Source organism: Scatophagus argus, chromosome 6 (assembly GCF_020382885.2).
Source record: "Scatophagus argus isolate fScaArg1 chromosome 6, fScaArg1.pri, whole genome shotgun sequence".
Classification (NCBI taxonomy): domain Eukaryota; kingdom Metazoa; phylum Chordata; class Actinopteri; family Scatophagidae; genus Scatophagus; species Scatophagus argus.
Window position 1 is genome coordinate 18086796 of NC_058498.1, and position 22190 is coordinate 18108985.

General features: G+C 40.6%; 2 protein-coding genes across 6 annotated transcripts; both read right to left on the minus strand.

Annotated features, from left to right (window-relative positions):
* Positions 1-190: 190 nt before the first annotated feature.
* il12rb2 (interleukin 12 receptor, beta 2a) lies at positions 191-10318 on the minus strand. 2 transcript variants are annotated; one of them, XM_046390567.1, is made up of 16 exons: positions 10131-10318; positions 9673-9791; positions 9206-9466; positions 8479-8602; positions 8156-8346; positions 7683-7828; positions 7176-7320; positions 5286-5359; positions 4466-4676; positions 4134-4316; positions 3931-4032; positions 3657-3803; positions 3367-3498; positions 2670-2766; positions 2401-2488; positions 191-2315 (listed from the first exon to the last, which is right to left on the minus strand). In XM_046390567.1, the coding sequence occupies exons 2-16, from the start codon at positions 9740-9742 to the stop codon at positions 1848-1850; spliced, it is 2439 nt and encodes an 812-aa protein (XP_046246523.1). In that variant the 5' UTR covers positions 9743-9791; positions 10131-10318; the 3' UTR covers positions 191-1847. The 2 variants fall into 2 exon arrangements, with proteins under 2 accessions (XP_046246523.1, XP_046246522.1); XM_046390566.1 differs by having other exon boundaries at positions 9673-9794; positions 10131-10317.
* A 58-nt stretch (positions 10319-10376) lies between these two features.
* On the minus strand, positions 10377-22162 carry il23r (interleukin 23 receptor). 4 transcript variants are annotated; one of them, XM_046390564.1, is made up of 19 exons: positions 21065-22162; positions 20419-20478; positions 20149-20207; positions 19918-20023; positions 19632-19761; positions 19315-19490; positions 18594-18717; positions 18317-18483; positions 17827-17963; positions 17532-17730; positions 17339-17421; positions 16565-16766; positions 16253-16456; positions 15861-15959; positions 15551-15706; positions 13363-13503; positions 13132-13219; positions 12528-12618; positions 10992-12146 (listed from the first exon to the last, which is right to left on the minus strand). In XM_046390564.1, the coding sequence occupies exons 4-19, from the start codon at positions 19979-19981 to the stop codon at positions 11511-11513; spliced, it is 2697 nt and encodes an 898-aa protein (XP_046246520.1). In that variant the 5' UTR covers positions 19982-20023; positions 20149-20207; positions 20419-20478; positions 21065-22162; the 3' UTR covers positions 10992-11510. The 4 variants fall into 4 exon arrangements, with proteins under 4 accessions (XP_046246521.1, XP_046246520.1, XP_046246519.1 ...); XM_046390563.1 differs by lacking the exon at positions 20149-20207; XM_046390565.1 differs by lacking the exons at positions 20149-20207; positions 21065-22162 and having other exon boundaries at positions 10377-12143; positions 20419-20880.
* Between the last annotated feature and the right edge of the window lie 28 nt (positions 22163-22190).

The following is a 22190-nucleotide window of genomic DNA, read 5'->3' on the forward strand; positions in this document are numbered from 1 at the left end:
GCTGGTTGAGTGAGTCAAACAGTCACCTCCCATCTTAGGAGTTTGCAACCTGCCGTTTTGTCCACAGTCGCACTTGCTTTCAACCCTGATCAATATGGTAACATGTGATCAGTTTGCCCTGTCTGAGACCAGAAAGCCACACAAAGAAAGATAAGGCATTAAAGATAATGTCATACATGTGTCAGTGATACAGTGATCCCGCATGCTCAGGATGAAATTACTTTATTTTCATCAACATTAAAACTGAGAGATCAGACTCCCGTTAGGGCTGCAGGACTAAAAGAAATTACATTTTTTTTGATAAACCAACAACAAAGAGATTTGCAGATTGATCTAAAGGCAAAGCTGTCTTAAACAGTTTCCAGTCTGTTGCAACTAAGAAAAACCCCATACAAACACATTTTTAAACGTTTCAGATTTTCACCTTAAAACGATTCAAATATTATTGGATAGCCACGAAGCAGGCATACATAATCTATAAAGGATGAGTTCTGGTTGTGGTGACACCTTGAATTTTCCTCTGGTGCCACTAGCAGGTGGCAGGTTTTCTGCTTTTAGTGAAGTGTCTTAGCAAATATTGGATGGACTGCTGCAAAATTTACACCAATTAATATTTATCTGCATGATAAATGACTAGGGTTGAGCGAGTGCTCTGCTGGAATGAGTATCCGGTACAGATAAGGTACTTGCTACAAGAACAAGTATCATCCCAGTGAAATGGTATCTATTAAAATTTTTGTTCCAAATCTCTGAAGCTGGTCTGTGACTAGTTTTCTAATAAATAATAAATATAGCAGCTTCTGATCAACCCATCAAACTTAGTTTTTAATTTGTAATTGGTAATTTAATTCCTGCTCATCCTGGCTGTGGATACAGATACAGATCATTCACGCTGAACAGATAAAGATAATGGTGTGTTCACTTATCCCTAATAACATTGGTGGTCCCTTAAGTATTCATCTATTGGAATCATCACATTAATTACACATTATTATTGTTTATGACACCTACAAAACCAACATTCCCATCAGCTGTACTTGGTGCTGGGAGCTAATTTGCGAATTTGTTCTAATATGTGAACATGCTCTACTAAGATGGTAAGAATTTAGCTCAAAGTACCACTGTGTCATAGTACAGACACAGAGCTGCTACCATTGCTATGGACTGTTAGTCTTGTTTCCAAATATTAAAAAAATATACAGTATTGATACTGATTGATCGTGATTCAACAAAAATCATCTGTCATCATACAGCAATAGTACCTGCCCGCACTGCTAACAAATCTGAGAGACATTTAACTTTTCTCCTGTCATAGATGAGCTAAGATTGAGGTAGTGTAGGTGTATTTAAAGGCACTGCGAATATACAGGATGGTCAACAATGATGAGGCCTAACAGAGCGTGCATAGCATCTGTTGGACTGTGACAGGTGAAAATGCCTGCTGTGAAAAAAGAGCTCACTGATGATGGGAGCATCCTGATGCCTCATTTAAATCAGCAGAGACAACATAATCTGACAGACTACTTCCTGCTGGTCATGGTCATGGTATTAGTGTGTCCCATGCTGCGCTGAAGAGAAAACAATGGTAATGCATGAAATGAAAACAAAAGCACTTTTCAGTCAAACATAACAGCGTAACAGCACTGGAGGACTTCAGTGAGGGAGCTGATTTTGTTACAGTTCTGGTTTCACCGAGCAGAGAGGTAGTTCATAAACATCTCAGTGACCCAGAAAAAGATACTGAAACAGTTAAAAAAAAAAAAAAAAAAAAAAAAAAGGAAGAAGAAGAAGGAGAAGAATGCAGTCACCACTTCAGTCATTGTGTCCTATTTCTTTGGTTTCTTCCTTTAAACATTGTTCTGAAAGAGGTCACTGCAGTCGATTTTGACCGTATCTAGAGTCAGCTTCCCTCCAAACTCCAGCGGCTCTGTGATGATGTGGTGACTGGGCAAGAAACCCATAATTTCTGCAAACTCATCTTCACGGTCCTCCTCCTGATCCTCCTCATCCATGTTTCCCAGCCCGTGTGCTGAGATGTAGTCTATGGTTGTGTCAAGAGAGGTCTGCGTGTGGTTGGAGCTGTCCGAATCGTGGGAGAAGCTCTTGATGTAAGTGCTCAGAGGGTAGGGAAGCGTGCCTGGCTCCGACAGAGGACCCAGGCAGGTTTGAGGACGGAGCTGCTGCGAGGAGACGTCTGTAGGTGCGCGGACATCATTGCTCTGCTTGGGTAGCTCCTCAACATTCACCAGGATGGGTTCTTCTTCTTCCTTTGTTACACTGGAGTTACATGACTCCAGTTGAAGTTTTATCTTGCCCTGTTTTGAAGGGAAATACAGGCTTAAACTATAAACGCTGAGCTGCAGTTCACAGTATATATATTTTCCACTTTTACATAACTACCTTCTCTTGGGTACACTCTTTCGCCCATTTGCTGTTTGCAGGATCGGGCACATCATCGAGCATGACGCACTGGAGAAACACCAAGAACCTGAGAGGGAATGTGGAAAACTGCTGAACCGTGTGGCATAGAAACCTTTATACCAATGTTATATTTTATTCTTTTTTCTTCTTATATTTTATTTTATTCTCTGTTATAATTATTCTTATTCTGCAGAACTGCTGAGGAACAACAAAAGAAAGCCATAAATCCTTATGTATAATCCACGTACCTCTGCTTTACTGCTGAATTCTGGCACAGACACAGCAGAAACAGCACCATACATGAGACGACTGCACACACGAGCAGCAGGGATAGTTGTGTCTCCTCTGCAACAGTGACAATGAAACAGGGAGATGTAAGACTGTAAGTTTGGCTCTTCTGGTACAGTACAGTTAAAAAACACATACAGCCATCAGCCATATAATCTATCAAAAGACAACACTGTTTACCTTCCTTATCACTTCTTAAGGTAATTTCAGTGTAAATGATGGGGGGACAAAATGTCCAGTCCTCATTTTGTGCAAAAATGTATTCTGAAGTTTTTAATATTAGGCTTCAGTAGTCTGATCCTTGAACTTGAATGTGAGCCTACCCATTAAGCTACAGCTACAGTCTTTAACAATTTTATTGATTTTATTAAATGTATGGCTTCACATGTTAGGAAATACACTCATTCACTCCAGAGAAGCAGATGAGAAGATCGATACCACTGTTACACATGTCCGGTAAATATGAGGCTACTTCAGGCAGCAGTCAGTTAAATTATCTATTTCTGTTTCTTCTATTTCTATTGTATTTTTTTAGGCTTGGACCGCTGGGGACTGCAAGAACTCACAAGTATTGATCTTCTCTTCTCTCTCTCAGCAAAAAGTGAATCAGTATATATTCCAAATTATCCCTTTCAAGAAACTTGGAATGCTGCTCACGCTGGATGAAGAACTTGACATTCTGACCCGGTTTGCTTTCTCCTTCCGCAGTTGAAGCAGTCATCCACAGGTTGTAGGCACCTGGAGACAGGTCTTTGATGGTATGCGTCCTCTCTGATGGTGCTATAGAGTCTGAAACACACATTTACATGCACACATCATTTTAAGGACAGCTACTCATGTGGCTGTCTGCATCCAGAGAGTACAAACCACAAAGAACATGCATTTGCCTCCGTGTTTAAGATGTTTCAAGAAGATAACAACATGTGAGATAGATAAATGATTCTTACAAGCCTGCAAGTCTCCGCTGTTCTTCTCTAAATAGATAGTGTAGCTGGTGATACAACCCCCACGCTGACCCCTGGGAATCTCTCTCCAGGTTACCTCCACTTTGTTTCCCTCATCCTTCTCTTGGATTGATGGACCAACTGCTGGAGCTGCGAACCCAAAAACACTGCTCAAGAGGATGGACCGTGAAGAGTAATGTAAACAATTTTAATAAATAATTTACTACTAGTCTTGTTCTGAATGAATTAGCGTTGTTGAGCTCTTCTCGGGTCTTACCTGATTCCAAAGTGGTGATACCTGTAAATCTGGTGCAACTCACTGAGCTGTCGTTATAGACAGCATACACTGCTCCCTCATAGCACTCAAATGGCTGAATACCTGCACAAAGAAAGATGACATACAACAATAAACACCAGGAAAAAAAGCATTATGGAGGTGTGATATTTCACCTGTATTTACTGTGACTCTACATGTCCCACCTATGAGAACAGCGTGGTTTTCATTCCTGCCCATTCTGACCCATCTGAGCTCTTCCAGCTTGTGGCCTTCCGGGTACCACTCCACCACATATGCTGTGTGTCGCGGTGCAGTTTCAGGCTTCCTCCAGGAGATGGTGACACTGTGGCTGTCTGCAGCTTCTTTCACAACCTTAAGGGACTTGGCTGAAAAGAGAGGCGCATGTATGAATACTCCAACTGCTTAACCTTCACTATAAGAGAGAATCAGACACCACCAACTTCCTCCAAACATGAAGAAACAAGCCTTCACTCATACAAAGTTTGCTTCTTTTTTTTTTCTTTTTTTTTTTTACCTTTTGTGTGATGGGTTGTAATCCTGGCAGGAGGGGAAAGGCCTTTGGAGTTGCAAGCCCACACTGTCACTTCACAGCTGGCACAGAACAGGACTGAATAATTCCTGGCATCAGCACTTACGTTAGTGCTGAAGACCAGCCCAGAGTTCTGGCTGTGAACTCTGAGTTTGTAGTTTGTGATTTTTCCCCTAGCAATGGAAATGTTCATCTCCTGCAGTCAGAGAAATTCAAAAGTGAATAATATATGGTGAGTTTTTCACCATATATTTGCTATGTTGAAGAAAAAAAACAACAACAGATTTTTCATAATCAACACACTGCAAGAACAGCATGGAAGACACATCATTTCTGTTCAGCTCCTCTTTTCTTGTAAACTGAAAGTGCGGCGTCTGCTTGTCGGGTTCCACTGAACTCTCACTGTCTTTATGTGACATTATATGACTGTAGGTGTGTGTTTATGTGGTAGAGGATGGGGATGTGAGAGTGTATGTGTGTGGCTGCATGTGTGCGTGTGTGTGTGTGTGTGTGGGTATGTCGGTATTGCGCCTTAGTAGTGGTCAAGAGTTGGCCTTTAACTTGTACAGAACATAGCAGGAAGTTCACAAAGTGTTACCATAGCTATGACACCACACGCCCACACAGACGCAAAGTGATAGAGGGGAGAGGGAGAACACATGGAGATGAAAAACCCTCAAACCCGTGAAAATACATAGCAGTGTTAGGTGCGTTATCCTTCACAATCACTCACATGCAGTCTATTGAAAAAGTCTCACCCAGAAAAAAGAAAAACAAAGCGGAAAGACTTTTTGATAAAACTTACCTTCCAATAAACCTTTAGGTATTTAAAGTCAGGGGAGGGTTCAGCGTACCACACATCTGGCTCCTTGGCAGGAGCTAAAACAACATTTTTTAAATCAGTGAGACACGCTTATGGATTTTGCATTTCAAGGTATTTGTAACTGCATTAGTCTGCACTGTTCTTTTGAGAGTCTGACAGTAGCCTAACGAGTAACTCTGTCTGAATTGATGTACTCATGCACATCTCATTTAAAATCATTAAATAATAAATAACAATAAATAAAAAAGGATTGATTGAGATAACATCCATCATAAAGAACATCTTGTTGCTGTTACATTGTCAAGGTTACTTTAAAGTCACATGGTAAAGCACTTCTCTGCAGAGAACGCTTCCTGTTGGTGAGTTCAAATGCTGTTGGGAAACTGAGACTTTAGTGTTAGCTGTCCAACTGCAGCCTTTGTTTTGTGTTTTATCATTTGTTGTTGTGATTTACATTTCAGGGTCACCATATCACAAATGCAAAAAACTAGAAATCTTATAACAACAATCTTATAACAATGCCTGTGTAAAATTATTGTTTATCTTTGACTTGAAAATACTGGACACCACAGCTTCACCCTCATACTGTGTTTTGGGTCCTGGAGACCTTGCAGCTGTTTTTAACAACTCAAAAACATACTTAATATAGTTTAGTCAGCTTAGTACTTCATGACTTTTCTTAATTTTAGTGGAATTGCTAACATACAAATTAGAACTGATGACATGTCTCTGCAAAAGCTGGTTAAATAATAATGGATCCACACTGCTGCCTTTTATGGTGTTGACTATACGTTTTACTTAGCACCACCCTTCCAAATGTGAAATGAGTCTGTTAGGAGATTTATAAGCTTCTGATAAAAATTAGTTGAACCTCTTTAATTATTTTGAAATGAATCTTATCATTTTTACAAATGGAGCAACTCAGTCTGTGGTGTTACAAACACTCAGAAGGTAAAGCAAATTTCAACAACAGCAACAACAACAAAAAGCAAGGGCTGTGATTACAAACCAGCAGCCATTCACAGCTGCAATTGTATTTAAGGATGTTATTACTTTCACATGCAAAAGAAACCTTATTCTTAACTGTGGCAGACTAGTTTTCCCAAGCAGGTTTCAAATTTCTTTTTCAAAGGTCAGAAATCAGTGAAGCTGTGGTCAAAGAAGTAATCCTGTGAGGACTGCGACACTGATCCAGAAAAGTAAAGAAGGTGTGTGTACTTAGTGTGTACAGTACAATACAACAAAGGCAATGTAGACTGTTACCAGAAATGTCTCTTCAGTTATTTCTACTCTGACCTCTGCTACGGCTGGCTGTTCGGGGAAAAGTGCTGATCTACAGTGATCACAGCACAGCGCATTCATATAGCATAAGCTATACATCTGCATATCAGTACAGAGATCTGTTTATCTTTACACCATCAGTATTACAAATATGAGGTGATATTTCCGATAGAGTATCTTCTTTACTACTTCAGCCTTTCTTCACTGTGTGTTTAAGTGATATATTTGAGACTTAACCACAGTTTTATATAAGTTCAGAACAAGCCACTGTTCACACTGTGTCTCATCACATACAAAAGATTTTGCCCTCAACACAAAACCCAGTAAGGCCTGTTTCAGTGGCTTATAGGTATCCTGAAGGCAGTCAGTGGTGAGCTGATAACTGCATAAAAAACCAAAATGAAAGGCATCATTACTGTGTTATCTGATAGTTTACATTGATAAAGTGCCACAAAGCTGTTGTAAATATTCCACTCAGCTATGTTCGCCTGTAGACAGTAATGAGAGGTACTTTCACTCAGGAAGTGCATAAATATCCAACGATAGACTCACTGAACAGAGCAGCAGATTAATGCAGCTGTGTTTGCCTACCCTCCTCTTGTGTCCAGCCGGAAACGTGTGTGCTCCATTCACTCCACAGGCCGCTGCTGAATTTGGATCTGGCTCTGAACTGATACAACCCGTACGGCTCCAGATAGGATATGGACTGGACCTGTGATGAACTCATCTGCACACTCTGAAGGTCAGAAATAAATGTATTTTTTTCATGTTATTTTCAATTATTTAAAATCACTCATCCACACTCTCAACTCACAGTTTAACAAAGATTTGTATAATTTATGATCACGCTTGTGAGACCAACTGAGAGGCTGTAAAAGGTCACAGTTCAGCTTGTTTTGGAGACTTGTGCAACACTGTGAGTTCACCTCTGTGCACATCAACCAGACATTCATATCTGTCTTTTGGCTTTGAATCAGCAGATCTTGCAGTGACTGTATCTCTACAAAGGTTTTAAGTAAGCTTCAGTATCTTTTGTGACATCTAACTGGAAGTCCTTTCATTTGTAGGAGCAACTGGCACAGTTAAAAGACTTCTTACTGATTCTGGATAAGATGTCCATGTCTGTGCCCCTACTCTACTGTATTGGATCTCCAGGTGTTGAGTCCTCACAGATTGCTTCACTTGGATGGTGCACTCACTGGAAGAGCAGTTGGGTTGGTCAAGCTCAGGAGTCTTTGGCATCGCTGCTCAGATAACAGATAAACAGATAAACAGCTATCACAAAACAGGCCACAAACGGTGCACGAGATGAGAGTACGATTTCTTCTCTTTGCGATAAAAGCAGCTATTGAAACAAGAGGATACCAATGCATGAGCACTAGTCATAAGAGTTAGTCATCACTTACCATAAACCTCAAGCTTAAAGCATAAAAAGTACATTTTTCATTGCAGAACAAGTTAAACGTTCAAGTCATGATGTTGGGATTTCATGCATTCCAAGCAATCAGGAAGTGTCATTGCTCATGACTGTCATGCAGAAGTTACCATGCAGCTCACAAACTCATACTTACCAATGTCACTGAGTGTGTAGTTGGTGGTGACCGACACTGCGGAGCCCAGCTGGTTCTGGGCTTGCACCCACACAGAGATCAGCTGGACAGAGCTGGGCACAATTAGCGTAGCTGACGGCAAATCGCTTCCCTTATTGAAGGCTTTGTATGCCACAGGTTCAGCTGTGCGGTTTCCAGACACAGTTCTCACCCTGAAACACACAAAGCCAAGTTTCATTTGAAAGCTGATACAAGCAATGTGACATTGTTGAGCAGAACATCAAGTAAAGTGGATGTTTTGTTGACTTCTCAGTCAGTTCCATCAAGTTCCCTTTCAGACTCACCACAGCACTGAACTGTTCCTCAGATAGGTGTCTCGTCCTTGGTTCCAGGTGCAGAACACAACTCCACTTTCATAATTTTTGACCGTGTAGATGCATGAAATGTTTTTAGGGCGATCCGGTGGGTCTGAAGGACAAAGAATACAAAGAAATGAATGAAAACAAAGCATAGAGCATAAACTCAACATTCAGTCTAAACAACTCTGTTGCAAATCATCTGAAACTTCAGTAACACAGTGCTTGTGCGTGAGTGAGTAATGCGTGAACACATTACTGTAGGAATATCCAGTTAGTCATTATTGACAACTTTAATTGTTCTAACAAACAATCTGTCAGGTAAGGTGAGCAACAGTAATCCATAAAATTAATTATGTGCTATCTAATGTTACCAATTCATAATTCACTTCATAATAGTATTTTGAAGTATTTGCGCTGATGATAATGTGTGCCTGTAAGTCCCATATTAGAGAACTGGCAGGTTGCATGTGTCACAAAACAAACTTGTGTCTTCCCCTCAAATGGCCACAGCTCTGGGCTCAGAAAAAGCAACTCATTGCACATAGCGTTGACACTTCACTGTGCTCAGCCCACAGCGAGCGAACACTGTGTACTCCCTAGTTCCCAAGTATAGAAGAGAAAGCAGAAGCAGCTTTTGGGCGCTCTTGTAGCTAGTTTAAGTATGAAACCACCATGCAGGATATTGTCCTGCTTGTTGGTCTCGCACACTCACATCCAGCGGAGATGTCGAGTCCACAGGGGTCCAGAGCAGGAGGACAGGTACACTGGCAGCTGTATGTCCGGTTCTTGGTTATGTTTACCACATTAAAATATGTAGTTGTAAAATTAAACTCAGTGTCACTCAGTAGTGTGGGCGGATGGTCGCTGTACATGGATCCCTTGCATTTACACTTAAAGGTGCAGTACACCTTAAAACTGGAGCCTCGCTGCACCACAGGTCCAGCGGTGGACCAGATGGCACAGGATTTCTGACCTGAAGGGAGAATGATGACTGAAAGTGACTACATGTTCAGAACTGCACATCATCCCTATATAGATCCACAATTTTACAGACATGATAGATACATCTTACATAATATTGAAAAGGAAGAAAAAAATATAGATAATAAAAATGTACTTTACATGTCAACTGAAACGTTAGCAATGGGGCTGTGTGTTCACACAGGAGTGTGAGCCTACCTGCGCAAAGCTGCAGGGCCAGCACAGTAACAGCAGTGAAGAGGGACCATGTTTGGGACATTGACGCCATGAGTCATCAGTAACTGCCTTCTTATGTGTCTCTTACATCGCCACAGGAACTGCTAGTTAAAACAAGGAAAAGTGCGATGAGCTCGATCACGTTTGTGCACACAGAGGCTTTAAAGGTTATCGAGAAATAGTGTTAATGAGGTATTTTAGATCTAGGAAATCACACAGTACCTTGTGACTTTCCTTCTTGTTTGCTACCATTAAATGGTCCCATTTAAGGTATATTAATAAGATAGTAAATTAATAATAATAATAATAGTAACAATTTTACAGTTTAAGCTGTAATAGATAAGCTGTAACGCTGTACTGTAAGCGATCTAAACGCGGTTGCGTAGCCTACAGTGACGACATAACGACGCAATAAAAACAAGAAAAATAAACCTACTTACCAAGATATCACCCGATCACATTGATCATATTAAGCTGTGCTGCCTTGTGAGGCTTTCGAGGCTTCTATCCGTCGTCGTAAGTCTTTCTAAACATCTTTATGGGAGAGCAGTGGGTCCACACTGAGTGAAGTGACAGCGGAGACTCCGTGTTGGCTGACTGCCGCCTCTGGTGTGATGTGACAAACTTGAGTCACAAACTCAGTCAAAGATCATCAGTGAGGTCAGACACACAGATGCAGGCTGTTCACCATTAGCCTTTTGTTCCCTGTGATATTCTGATGTCTAGACATTTAGACAGTTCTGACCACAGGTAATTACATTTTAACCAAGGCACTTCTATGGCTTCCTTATAAAAAAAGAAATCCCGGTTTTTCTTGTACGATATACAATATATTCGGAGGTCATGTCTCCAGGTTGATGTTTAGGTTATGGCTCAGTGTATGGCACACGTGTGAAAGGAGTTGCAACAGCACAACAACCCCTCAGATGAATTTTCACCATCACATTTTCCACACAGCCCGGTGTCTCTCACTGCCTCCATCATATCCACATGTGGTGCAGTGTGGGACTTTCCCCTCATAGCTGCAGCGCATTACAGCTTTAGGTGTACAGACTCAGATGTACAGATGAATAAAATAACTGCACAGTAACCCTAGGAATAGTGATGAGGTGATTTTAAAGAGCGCCCTGAAGATTTCTTACATCTTCAGTCTGTCAGTGAAGGACATTACCTCTTAAAATTTTAAATTTCAATGAGGAAGTGAGACAACTCTCAGGAAGTCTTAAAAACGGTGTGTAACTGATGATGCATGTCTGAGAAAAACTTTAAGGAGGAGATTATGATACTACACACCGAGCCATTATCTGTACCACGGAAACCCCAAACTGATTTTTGTCTGCGTGTGTGTTGGAAGAATTTCACACTCAGGTTGAAGGTATTCGGTCAAAGTTTTGGACAAATTAGAATTTGATCTTAATCGGATTATCTTAATCTGACGATCTTAATCTGATGATGGTGGTTGAGGAAAAGTCAGGGCATCACCAAAGTCAGTATGATTCACCCTCTGGGGATGATGAATGTCTGTACAAAGTTTTATCACAATCCACATGCAGTAGTTGCTGAGATATTTCAGTCTGGACCAAAGTGATGAACTGACTGACTGACACATATTCAATCAAACTCAATATAAACATATCTTATCCATTTATTAACTTGGTTTTTACAGACCTGATGGTTACAGATCATCTGAAGTATGGTTTTCTCTTATTACACAGTCACTGAGGTCAAGTAGTGCTTGAATAATGCTTTGTAGAAAATCAGTTTAGTAGTGCAGCTTGAGCAGTTTGTCTCATCCCCTTTGTCCCTGCTACCTCTGTGTATCACAGAGCAGCTGCCTGAGGGAAATAACCACCACTCAGCAATGCCTCAGCTGTATACTGAGACAAACAAGCTGTGTCTGCTGTATCACGAGGCATTGTTTCACCCTGCTGTGGATCCAGAGAGGGAGAGTCGGCTTCCACATTGTTCTCAGTGTCCTTCCTTCCCAGTAAGACACCTCCATTCGAGACCCTTGTTCTTTCAGGAGTTTCAGGCCACAAAGGGGTGCAAACAGAGCCGAGAGTCAGCCTCAGAGGTGAACCAGAGAGGTTCACCTCCACGTTGGACAGAAAGCCTTCCAGTAATCCTTCAAATACACTTGAACATCTGTCTTCCTCCACAGTAGTTGGCACATCCCTCTCCTCTTCTTCTGTGTCCATCATGTCCTCTATGTCTGGAGCTAACATAGCAATCTGGGGTTTGTAGCTGACATGTTCCATAGGGCTGTCGGCAAGCACTGTCCCAGGATCTGACATAGGGAAAGGTGTCTCCACCGGGGACTGTCCTGATGCAGCTTGGCATATTTCAAAGTGCATGTTGGGGTACACGTCATAACCGTCCTCCTGCGAGATCAAACTGATGGGGGACAGCGGAGGGTCACTGTAGGAGGACGAGAAGGCTAGTTCACTTCTGTCCTGCTGAAGACAAAAAAAAGATGAATATGAAGCAAAAATGCCAGACAAACATGTGACATCAAGTCTCTGGTGTTCACTTGCAGCAGCTCACAAAGTTATACTTCGTCAAAGTGAAAGCAGGAAGTAACAACTGACATCACTTCCTGCTGTAGTCCTCAATGGTAAACCTGTAGAAACTAGCTTGTTATTTTAGCATATTTCAAACTTGTATTAAAATGTAAGTGAAGTTATTTCTCTCCAATTAAAGTACATCTCTGATAACACATAATTATGCTTGCATTAGTGTAGTTGTTGTTGCACGTTGCTGTTCGTTACTGTTTTCCTTACACAAAGAGCGAAGCATGAATGTCAACACATTTAGCTTCATTAGCTTGCTTTGATTACCTCCAGTAGTCTGATAGCAACACTGTTGTCTAGTTTTGGCAAGTTATTGTGAAACCAGGCAGGTCTCCAGGTCGTACATTTCCGTTTGATCCTGAGATATAAAAAAACAACAACAAAACAACAACAACACCACACACACACACACACACACACACACAATCAGGGTTTGAAAGACTGAGCAGTTTTTCCAGTATTAATAATGATGGTTTATTATGCACTAGCAATGCAACAAATACGGTATTTAGAAAATTACAACAAAAACATTTTTACTCAACTACAGTGTTTTACTATTAAAAAGCCATATTGCTAATCAGTATCCACATGCAGTTTGAGTTCTGCTTCAGGCTTTAGGTTTCTATTCATATAAACTGTGTGGCTTTGTGTTCGTGCACTCATAATGTTTTGTGGCATTTCATGAAATCAGCCACAGTGCCATCCATCCTGGTTACTAGTAAAACAAAACCACTGTATATTCTAATTCAACTGCAGTATTTGGAGAAAAAGTGATGAGTATCCTCAGAATACTTTCACTATTAGATGATGTCTGTTAGGGTGAGAGCTGTTTTGCATGAAGATATTTAAGCACAGATAATGTTTAACAAACCTTTCCCTAACACAACTGCAGAACATCAGGTTGGTTATGATCACTATAAGGAAGATAATGATGAAAACAATCACAATCTCCAGGCCAACTGGAGGAGACAAGAGGGGAAAGACAGAACAGTTTAGTGAGTTAAGAAAACAAAATTTTACAGGTGGTGCTTTCACATAACGGGCTTAATAGCTTGATGTTTTTGTTTTTGACGAGAGCGTGGGATGGCCGGAGGAGACTAACCTGCAGGGGGTTTAGGCTGAGAGAAGATCCAGTTCCCCCGAGGTCCTTCTCCCGCTGAGGTGGACGCGCTCACCTGCAGAGCCAGAGCTCCTCCATGACAGTCCAGCCACTTCTGTCTGGCATCAGAGCCAGACACCATCACTGTGGAGAGGCAGTCATGGTTTTCTTTGTTAAGGCAGCACAATTAGTGTAATTAGTTATTTCCAAGCAACAAGTTCGTTTATGCGTGTTACTGTGTAGACTGTTTTGTTTTTCTAGTTCCATGTATGATTTGGGATATCGATTGTCATATAAGAAAGTGATGTGTTTATGCCTTCGTGTTGCCAGGGGTGGATGGGACTGATTGCAGACTTGAAGCCGCTTACTTTTTAAGACGGCTTTTCATTTGCACGAAGAAGGTCTAGCTCAGAAAGTTTGAAATTTGATGTATTTTTGCAAATCAGACGGTGTGCAGAGGTTTGCTCACAACTTTTGCTCTACTCATCACTCTCCCACACACCTGGATCATGTAATATGTCTGTGAATTATTCTCATTCCCAGGTTGTCAGATATTGATGTTTTGAGTTGATGGCAATTTGATTGAGAGGGATTATTTTTGTATGAGCCTAAATATTGTTTTCTTGTAGGAATTCCTGAAAAGTTAACGATTTAAAATACACAATTAGACACCATTAACTGCCTTAATCAAATCAGGTAGATTTCAGTAACTGCGACACTGAAAAATTTTTGCTAAATAAATCAACAAAACGAACGTCGTGATCATAAGAAAATTCTTGCTCTTTGAGCAATTGTATCAACTGGGTAAATTCTCAATCTTCCAAGACTGTGTGACAGAATTTAAGTGACAGAACAGAACTTCTAAATGGACTTTGTGGTGAGATTGTTTTGTCAAATATGATGTGTGCTCAAAGCTTACGCTTAACATGAGTTTAAATTTTTGGTTGCTTCAGTTTATAGGAGAGCTAAAGATTTGTATGTTTCTGCTAGTGTAGTGCAGCCATATTTGCTATCCTCAGAGTTCCCACACACTTCTGACAATCACTTATATTTTGGGATATAAGTAACTGCAAAAAATGGATGAGAAGATAACATGTTCAAGTAATTTTAGGTGAAACTTCACAAGCAATTAAAGAAAGCATCCAGTGTACATACAACATGGCAATTAAGGAAGAGCAAAAAGTCAGCGCTCAGGTGCTTTAACACTGAAGTTCCAGAAATAGTGTCTGATGCAGGCTGGTTAGTAACAGGCTTACGGTTGCATGTGTGCATGCAGCCACATGGCTTCCTGTTTGTGGTCAAAGCCAGTTCTAGAAAACTGTCTGATTCACTGAAAACTACATGATGACAACCAGCGTTCAGAAGATCAATGTGCTTAGCAGTGAATGTCAGTCATACGCCAAACAAATACATTTTCACACAGTCAATCAGACAGGTTTGGCACAACAAAAGGTTTGCACAATGAACTTCAAGTCAGACTTTCTGAGACAAAACTTGCAAAATATCACCACATTACTGGAAGAGGGAGGTGAAAAACCCTCCTTGTGGGAGGAGAGTATCAATGGAATGCTGGCAGAACATTTTCCGTTATGTAACAGAGGCTTGTGCTGAAATGCAATATATGCATATTACTAGTGTTGCATTTGCAATTTCCCACATGTGTAGAAAGCTTTATCCTGACCAAAGTACACACACACACGCACACACACATACACACACACACACACACGCACATACACTACATATGGTTAAAAGAGCACAAGAGGCAGAGAAAAGTCCTCTTGATGAACCAGCTTCTGCAAGAACAGGAAGCAACTCACAGCAAAATTGTTTCTCCTCCAAACCTCCAGATGAAAACATATGCTCTCGCCTACCCCCCAGTACTGTCCAGACAAGCAAGTAGTTTAGGTCTTTTTACAGGAGGTGAATGGGATTTTGTATTTGATGCTCACAGCATTGAAAAATTGTATCAAGAGATGAAACTGCACATTATTTTCATTATCAACTGATTTTGATTATTTTTTAAATTGGCTTTTGCAGTGTCCTCATTGTGACATCTTCAGATTACATGGTTTGCCCAGTGTAAACCTACAAAATATTCAGCTTCCTATCACATAAGACAATGAAAAGTTGCTAACCCTTGCAAACTAAAAACCTTAAATCAGTAAACGCCAGCCATTCAACTGCTCACCGCTGGGTTTAGTGTTTCTGGAGTTCAGCGTCTGGACATAAATGGTGTAATTTGTGATGAAGCCTCTCTGCTGGTTTACAGGCAGCTCATCCCACTGGATGTAAATCTGTCTTTCCTCATGGAGCAGTACTGACAGGCTGGGACCAGACACTGGCTCTGAAACACATACGATGAGACAGGGAAAGGATGCTGGTGTGTAGACTGTCCACTGAGTAAAGTTTTCTGCAAAATGGTCATCTTATTTTGAAATTTAAAATTGTAGGAAGAAAGAGATTTTAGGACATGGACACATGAAATCTATGAATCTCACTCTGCTCTTTGGAGTAGATCAGGCCAGAAGATGGAGCACTCACACCTCTGGTCGTCACAGCATACAGAGAAATGTTGTATCTCACGCCTGCAGTCAGGCCTGAAACAGCACAGAAAAACTAAACACCATCTTAGCTCCACTATATTTCACAAACATTCACATTTGCTAATAAAAGTTTAAGCTGCATGGAGAATATTAAGAATATCGCTATTTTTTTTTAAAAAAACCACAACAGTTATAGAAATTATAAAAGCGCAAAGTAGTGTAATTCATCAACTCCCCACAAGAGGTCGACTCTCCTTTGAAACTATTGTGTCTTGATCTGTACATGCTGTGTGTGTTTCTGTGTGTACAGACAGGGTCTCTGTGTGTGAATAGTAAGTGTGCTGTACCTATGATGGATGTGCTGTTTTGATGTTTAGGCAGTTTTTGCCACTGCAGTTCTGCCTCAGGTACAGTTGTCCATTGTAACACGTAGTGCAGCAGCTCTCCTCCAGGTGCTGACCAGTGTTTGTTCGACAGCCATGACCAGGCGACCAACACAGCACTGCCATTAGCTGAAGGAACCAGCTCTCTCAAAACAGGCCCAAAATCACCTTAACAGTCAAACAACAAGAAAGGTTTGCACTTTAATATGTTTCTTTTTCATTATAATTTAAATTTGTTTTGCTATGTTTTGTCATCTTTGTCTAATATATATTTACCAGAGTGTGTGAGAGGCACATTCGCTGGTGGGGACGCCCCATACAAAGTGACAGCCCTGATGCTCAGGGCCTGGACCTCTGCTGGAACCTGAAATGAACACTGGTTCAAAGCAGGATGACAGGCCACTTCCAGTTTCCGCTCATTACCAATAGTGATCTGGTAATGTTGCACCTCGCCGCTGTAATCTTCTGGAGGTGGAGGCTGACAAAGAAGTCCATTCATCACTTCAGATTTATGTTTTGACATCATCCATTAAATATATTTAAAAGGGATATTTTGACGGTTTGGGAAATGTGGATTTTTGCTTTCTTGCTAAGAGTCAGATGAGAAGATTGATGCCACACATGAACTCACAGCTTCTAGATGATCAGCTTAGCTTTGCATTAAGACTGGAAACAGGGGGGGACAACTAGCATGGCTCAGTTCAGAGGCAACAAACTGCACCTACCAGCACCTCTAAAGCTTATTATTAGATACATTACATCTCCTGTGCAGAAGAGTAAACACGAGTTGTGGTTTTACTGGGAGCGAAGTGTAAGAGGAAGTTGTATTTACCATACAGTGGTAACAGTCTTTTCAACTAACTCCAGGTAAGAAAGCAAATAAGTGTGTTTCCCATGTTGGTGAACTGTTTCCGCAGTCAACAAGAAGTGAGGGTTTTGTGCATGAATGTGTCAGAATAAACTATTTCTGCTATTTGCTGTACCTTTGTGTTACAAAATAGCCAGTACCAATATCAAAGCCAGAGCTAATGAAAAGCTTTTGCACGTTACCTTCCACAAAGCTGTCACCATCTGCTTCCTATTTGCTCCTTGGCTGCCCAACATCGTCCACACATGCAACTCCTCAGACGGAGCTAAAGATAAGTTTAACCACAAGTCATGGGTTTTGTATGAGTGATGACAAATTTGCGTTATCACAATCAGACAGCCTTTTTTGCAAGTTAAATAAGAATTGCAAGCTTGCCTTTTCCTGGGCTTCTCCCCCTCACAGATGGACTCCATTTGCTGCAGACTGACCTGTTGCTTGTGAAGCTGGGAGTGCAGGTAGGGGTCTGTCCTGATGTTGGGTTACATGTTCTCATCTGGAACTCATAGTAAGTCAGAGGCTTCAAGCCTTCCACTTGAATCAGACCCTGTCTGAGCTCTGTTAACTTTCCTGTTTTCTAAAAAACATCAAGAGGTTCAGTCACCTGCACACTGCAGCACTGAGACTGATGCTGCAAATGTCCACAAAGCAAAGTACTATAACATGACTTTACCCAGGGGCCATTATCTGTGCGGAGCCTGATACAGGAACTGAGATGCTCTGAGGATTCAGTGATTTTCCAATGCAGCAAGACTGCTATGGACTTATTCACGGACTCCATCTGCATAATATGAGGTGTCTCTGGTATAACTGCAATACAAAAGAACAGATACAGTGTGATGATAAGCACCCAAACTGTAAAATAAACAACACCAAAACAACTGCAAGCACTTCAGTGACTAAAAGTCGAGGCTGTCAAAACTTGATAAACTTCAGTGAAACAGCGGTTAGTTGAGGCAGGGCTCAACTTCAAGTTGATATTACAAAAACAGAGAAACAGTCTGCCGATAGCAAAATCAAATTAGTCAAACTATGATGACAGAAAAACAACAACGGTTCACAGGGTGACTAATTTCTCAAGAAAATACTGGATAATTCAGATTAAAAAAATAAAATAAGTACATGCACACTCATTTAGGAAGATAATAGAAATAGGAGCTTACCGATTTCCTTTACACAGATAATGACTGGATCAGACCTTGATGCTCCAAAGTGGTTGTAAGCTGTGATAATCAACTGATACTGAGTGTCTTCATCTATCATTGCTCGTGGAAGGGTGATTTCTTCAGCATCCTCGATGTGATCTAACAGGACCTGAGTTCCATTTGCTCTGATAAAATAAAACATATTAAAAACAAGATTTGCTGTTGTCAAATGCATGTGTTGGCCTGAGAAAAAAACAAGGCAGCGGCTTCTTTCGATGTAAAAATAAAACCATACCTGCTGACTGAAATGTTATAGGCAGTTTTGAGATGTGTTTCTTGTCCTCTCTCCCACGCACACTCAATAAAATCCGAACTTCTTGATGTCTCACAGATAATATTTTTAGGTTTATCTGGAGGGACTTTGAGGAGAGAAGAAGAAAAATAAATAAATAGAAAAATAAGCATTTTTCTGCAGCTAAGAAAAACAATGTCTTTCCTGTGTTTCTGGAACAATACTGCTCACTGTCAAAATGCTGTAAAATTACTTTAATTCTTTCAGTCAGGACTTTTGGTTGGCCCTTGCTTTTTCAGAATCAAGTTAGCTTTTTCTATTTTTCAGTCCATCATATTTTAATTTTGCTGAGTTGGCCATCCATCCTAGTGTTATAATATAGGCAATACCAGTGTGAGCTTGAACTACAATTGTCTCAATGAATCTACAGCTCTCTGTCTCTCCCAGGCGATCTCAGACTGATGATGAACTCCTCTGTGACAACATAAAACGAGCAGAAATGATGTACACCCCAGCCACTACGCAAAACCCTCATGGCACCTTAAAAATTGGTATAACTAAACCTGTAACAACCACCTGTTTCAGAACTGGCTACCACAAAACATTATAAAACCATTTTTCTGTATTTCACAGACATTCTCTTCAGAAATTATTGTCCGTTTCTGTTAAAGTCATACAATCCTAATCTGATATAGCTAGGGACATCAGAGTCATTTGTACATACGACCACCCTGTAGGTCCAGTCCACCAACAATCTCAGCCCACGAATCACCCTGCAGCTTGCAGCGCACTATGGACAGCGGCATCCAGACATTGAACAAATTAAATATGACCGTAGTGGAGTTGACTTTCCCCCAAGGAGCCAAGGTTTCACCATTCAGCTCCAGGGATATTTTGGACCTGCAAGACAGTAACATAACTACACCTGAACAAAGCAGAGGGACACTTTTCACATACCTTAATGAACTTTATGTTTAAACACAGGTGCAGAAGATATTACATCATGTTATACCATATTATATTTTATCATATTTCTGCTACCTCTGCTGACATTTGGCGATGTGGCAGTGCAGTGTTAGGTTGGAGCCCAAGAGGAAGAGTGGGGCTGGTTCTACTGTGAGGGAGCCACAGCCAACGAAACGCTGGCACCCACCAGGGAGCAGAGGACCACCTGTCCAAGAAAGACAGATTTCACAGCTGTCCAATCAGAGGCTGAGGAATTATGTTTGGTTTTGAAGTATGATGGTACATATAAATGTTTAAACTCCATGTGCTCTGATGTTTTCAGGGATGTGATTTGGTGATTGATAGATAGATAGACACTCACGCTTGTTGGAAAAATTGAGAAGTATAATAATGATGACTCTCCAAAGTGGGGAGTGGAGATTCATCTCAGCTTATTCTCTCAGAACCCACACAGCATGATGCAGCAGCTGTAAATAATTTATAATACAATTAATACAAGTTATTACTATCATGGACATTTCTGTATATAAAGTCATCTTCAGTATTGACACTTAAGGTCAATACTGAAGATGAACTTATATGATGAACTTACATTTTCAAGTGCAAGCTGATAAGAATTACAAAAGTACAGACAGCCCAGTCATTGTAGCTCTGTGTGACGCACAAAGATTAGCAGATTAGCAGAAGAGACTTTTCTGTTTGCATTCTTGCACCTCCAACTACAACTAACTGCACATTTAATTTTAGGAGACTTATTGAAAGTAGAGAGTAATTTTCAGTTAAGTAGTACTGTTTTACTTATCAAAGAGAAAGAAAAGGAGAAAACCAACACTGTTAGTAGATATGTACAGATTAAGCTCACCAGAAATGTCGTCAGTGGGTCTCTGTAATGCCGTCAGGGTTTTCTTATCAAGGCACAAATCTGAGAAGTATAATGAAGTATAAGCAAGACACGAGTCTTGAAAAGCAAAGTTAAACTTCCTCCGATGACTTGCTTTGAGAAATGCATCTGTCTGAAATGATCTCTGCTGCACGAATGAAACATCTTAAAGAGGGCAGTGACCTAGTTTGGTGGTATTCTGGCAAATACAGAAACTCTGAACATTAGCTTCATCATTTTGCCCTACTTCAGTTGCCTGTTTTCATCACCACAACTTGAGTTTGCTGAGCCCCTTTTCTCATTAAACATGCTGGTGTGAGCAGCGATCAGCCCAACATGTATCATATACTGTGTGACATCAAATTTTACTTTGAAAGAGATGCTGACCATAGCTTCTCGTTATTTTTGTTTCTGCTTCTAGTGCTTTTCTTTTTTCTTTTTTTTTTTACAGGAACACAAAATGTGCTAATACAGTGAGTGGCACCAAGGTGAACAGTTGATTCACGTTACATCAAAAATAACAAAGCACAACTTACTGTGGTCTCTGAACTGACACGAGATATACATGTTCTGCCTTTCAAGTAGTTAAAACAGACTTACACACTTAGTCTGAATTATGTTACTTCACCTTGAAAAAAATCAGCTCATATCTTTTCTTGTTTAGCTATTTCCCTCATGTTTATAGTCCCTCAGAGATCCGAGTGCCGACTGTGTTGAGAAGAGAAACAAGCTGAGAGTGAGACTTTTTCAAAATACTCTAGATTTAATAATTTCCTTTCACTAGTTGTTTTCCACTTCTAACTTCGAAAGCCTTACAGGGAAAACCCAGAAGTTAGAGTGGGTGTTGGTTCATAAGATAAAAGAGACCTCAAGCTTGAGGTTTGCTAGTTTTCAGGGGTGATATGTCTCGCAAAATGTCAAAACTTGAACTTCACACAGTTCAAACAGCTCAGAGAGTGACTTATTATATGCAGTGTTAAAGGACTAAATTATTCATGATGAAGACAACATATATCACTGATTCAAGTGAAAATCTGCCTTCATGGCCGGGGCTATTAAGTTTTTGGGGTTTTTGTTCTTGCGAATGCAATATTGAGAGAATTTCATTATATGCACGAGGACTCAAGCATGAACTGATAAAAATTTGTTAAGTGACCATGTCTCATGTTTGGTTACTATTTGGATACCGAACTAGTGATGCTAATCTCGGGCGTCCACATTGAACCTGTGCTGATTATACAAATGTTCCGTGGTACAGGGTTGAAGAGGTTTGTGAAGCATCCATGTGTTTGAACTCGTAGCTTCCTCGAGTTCATAATCAGCTTTATTAGCCAAACATGACAAGAAACTGATTCAGCTATTTGTTTCTTTCATAGAACTAAGGCATACAGCAATAGTCCAACACAAACTCACTGATTTTAAGCTTAACATGATTTCTCTTAGCATCAAGTATCAGTGCTCTTCACTGGAAACACACATGCCAGTATAGTGATAACTTCCATTTCACCAAAACATACACTATATATACCACACTTGGCTTGTGCCAACTCCATCAGACACTGTCTTGTTTGTGGATTTGGTGGTGGTGGCATGAAATCCACCAAGTGACAACATCATTTGCAAGTTGTTTCGACAGACAAAACTAGGTAGTTTTAGCAATTTGCAAGTGCAGTGAGATCTGTGAATGTGCAGGCACATCTGAAAAGGTATATGTAGAAATTAATGGCTGCAAAGTCAAAGTATGTTGCTTCATG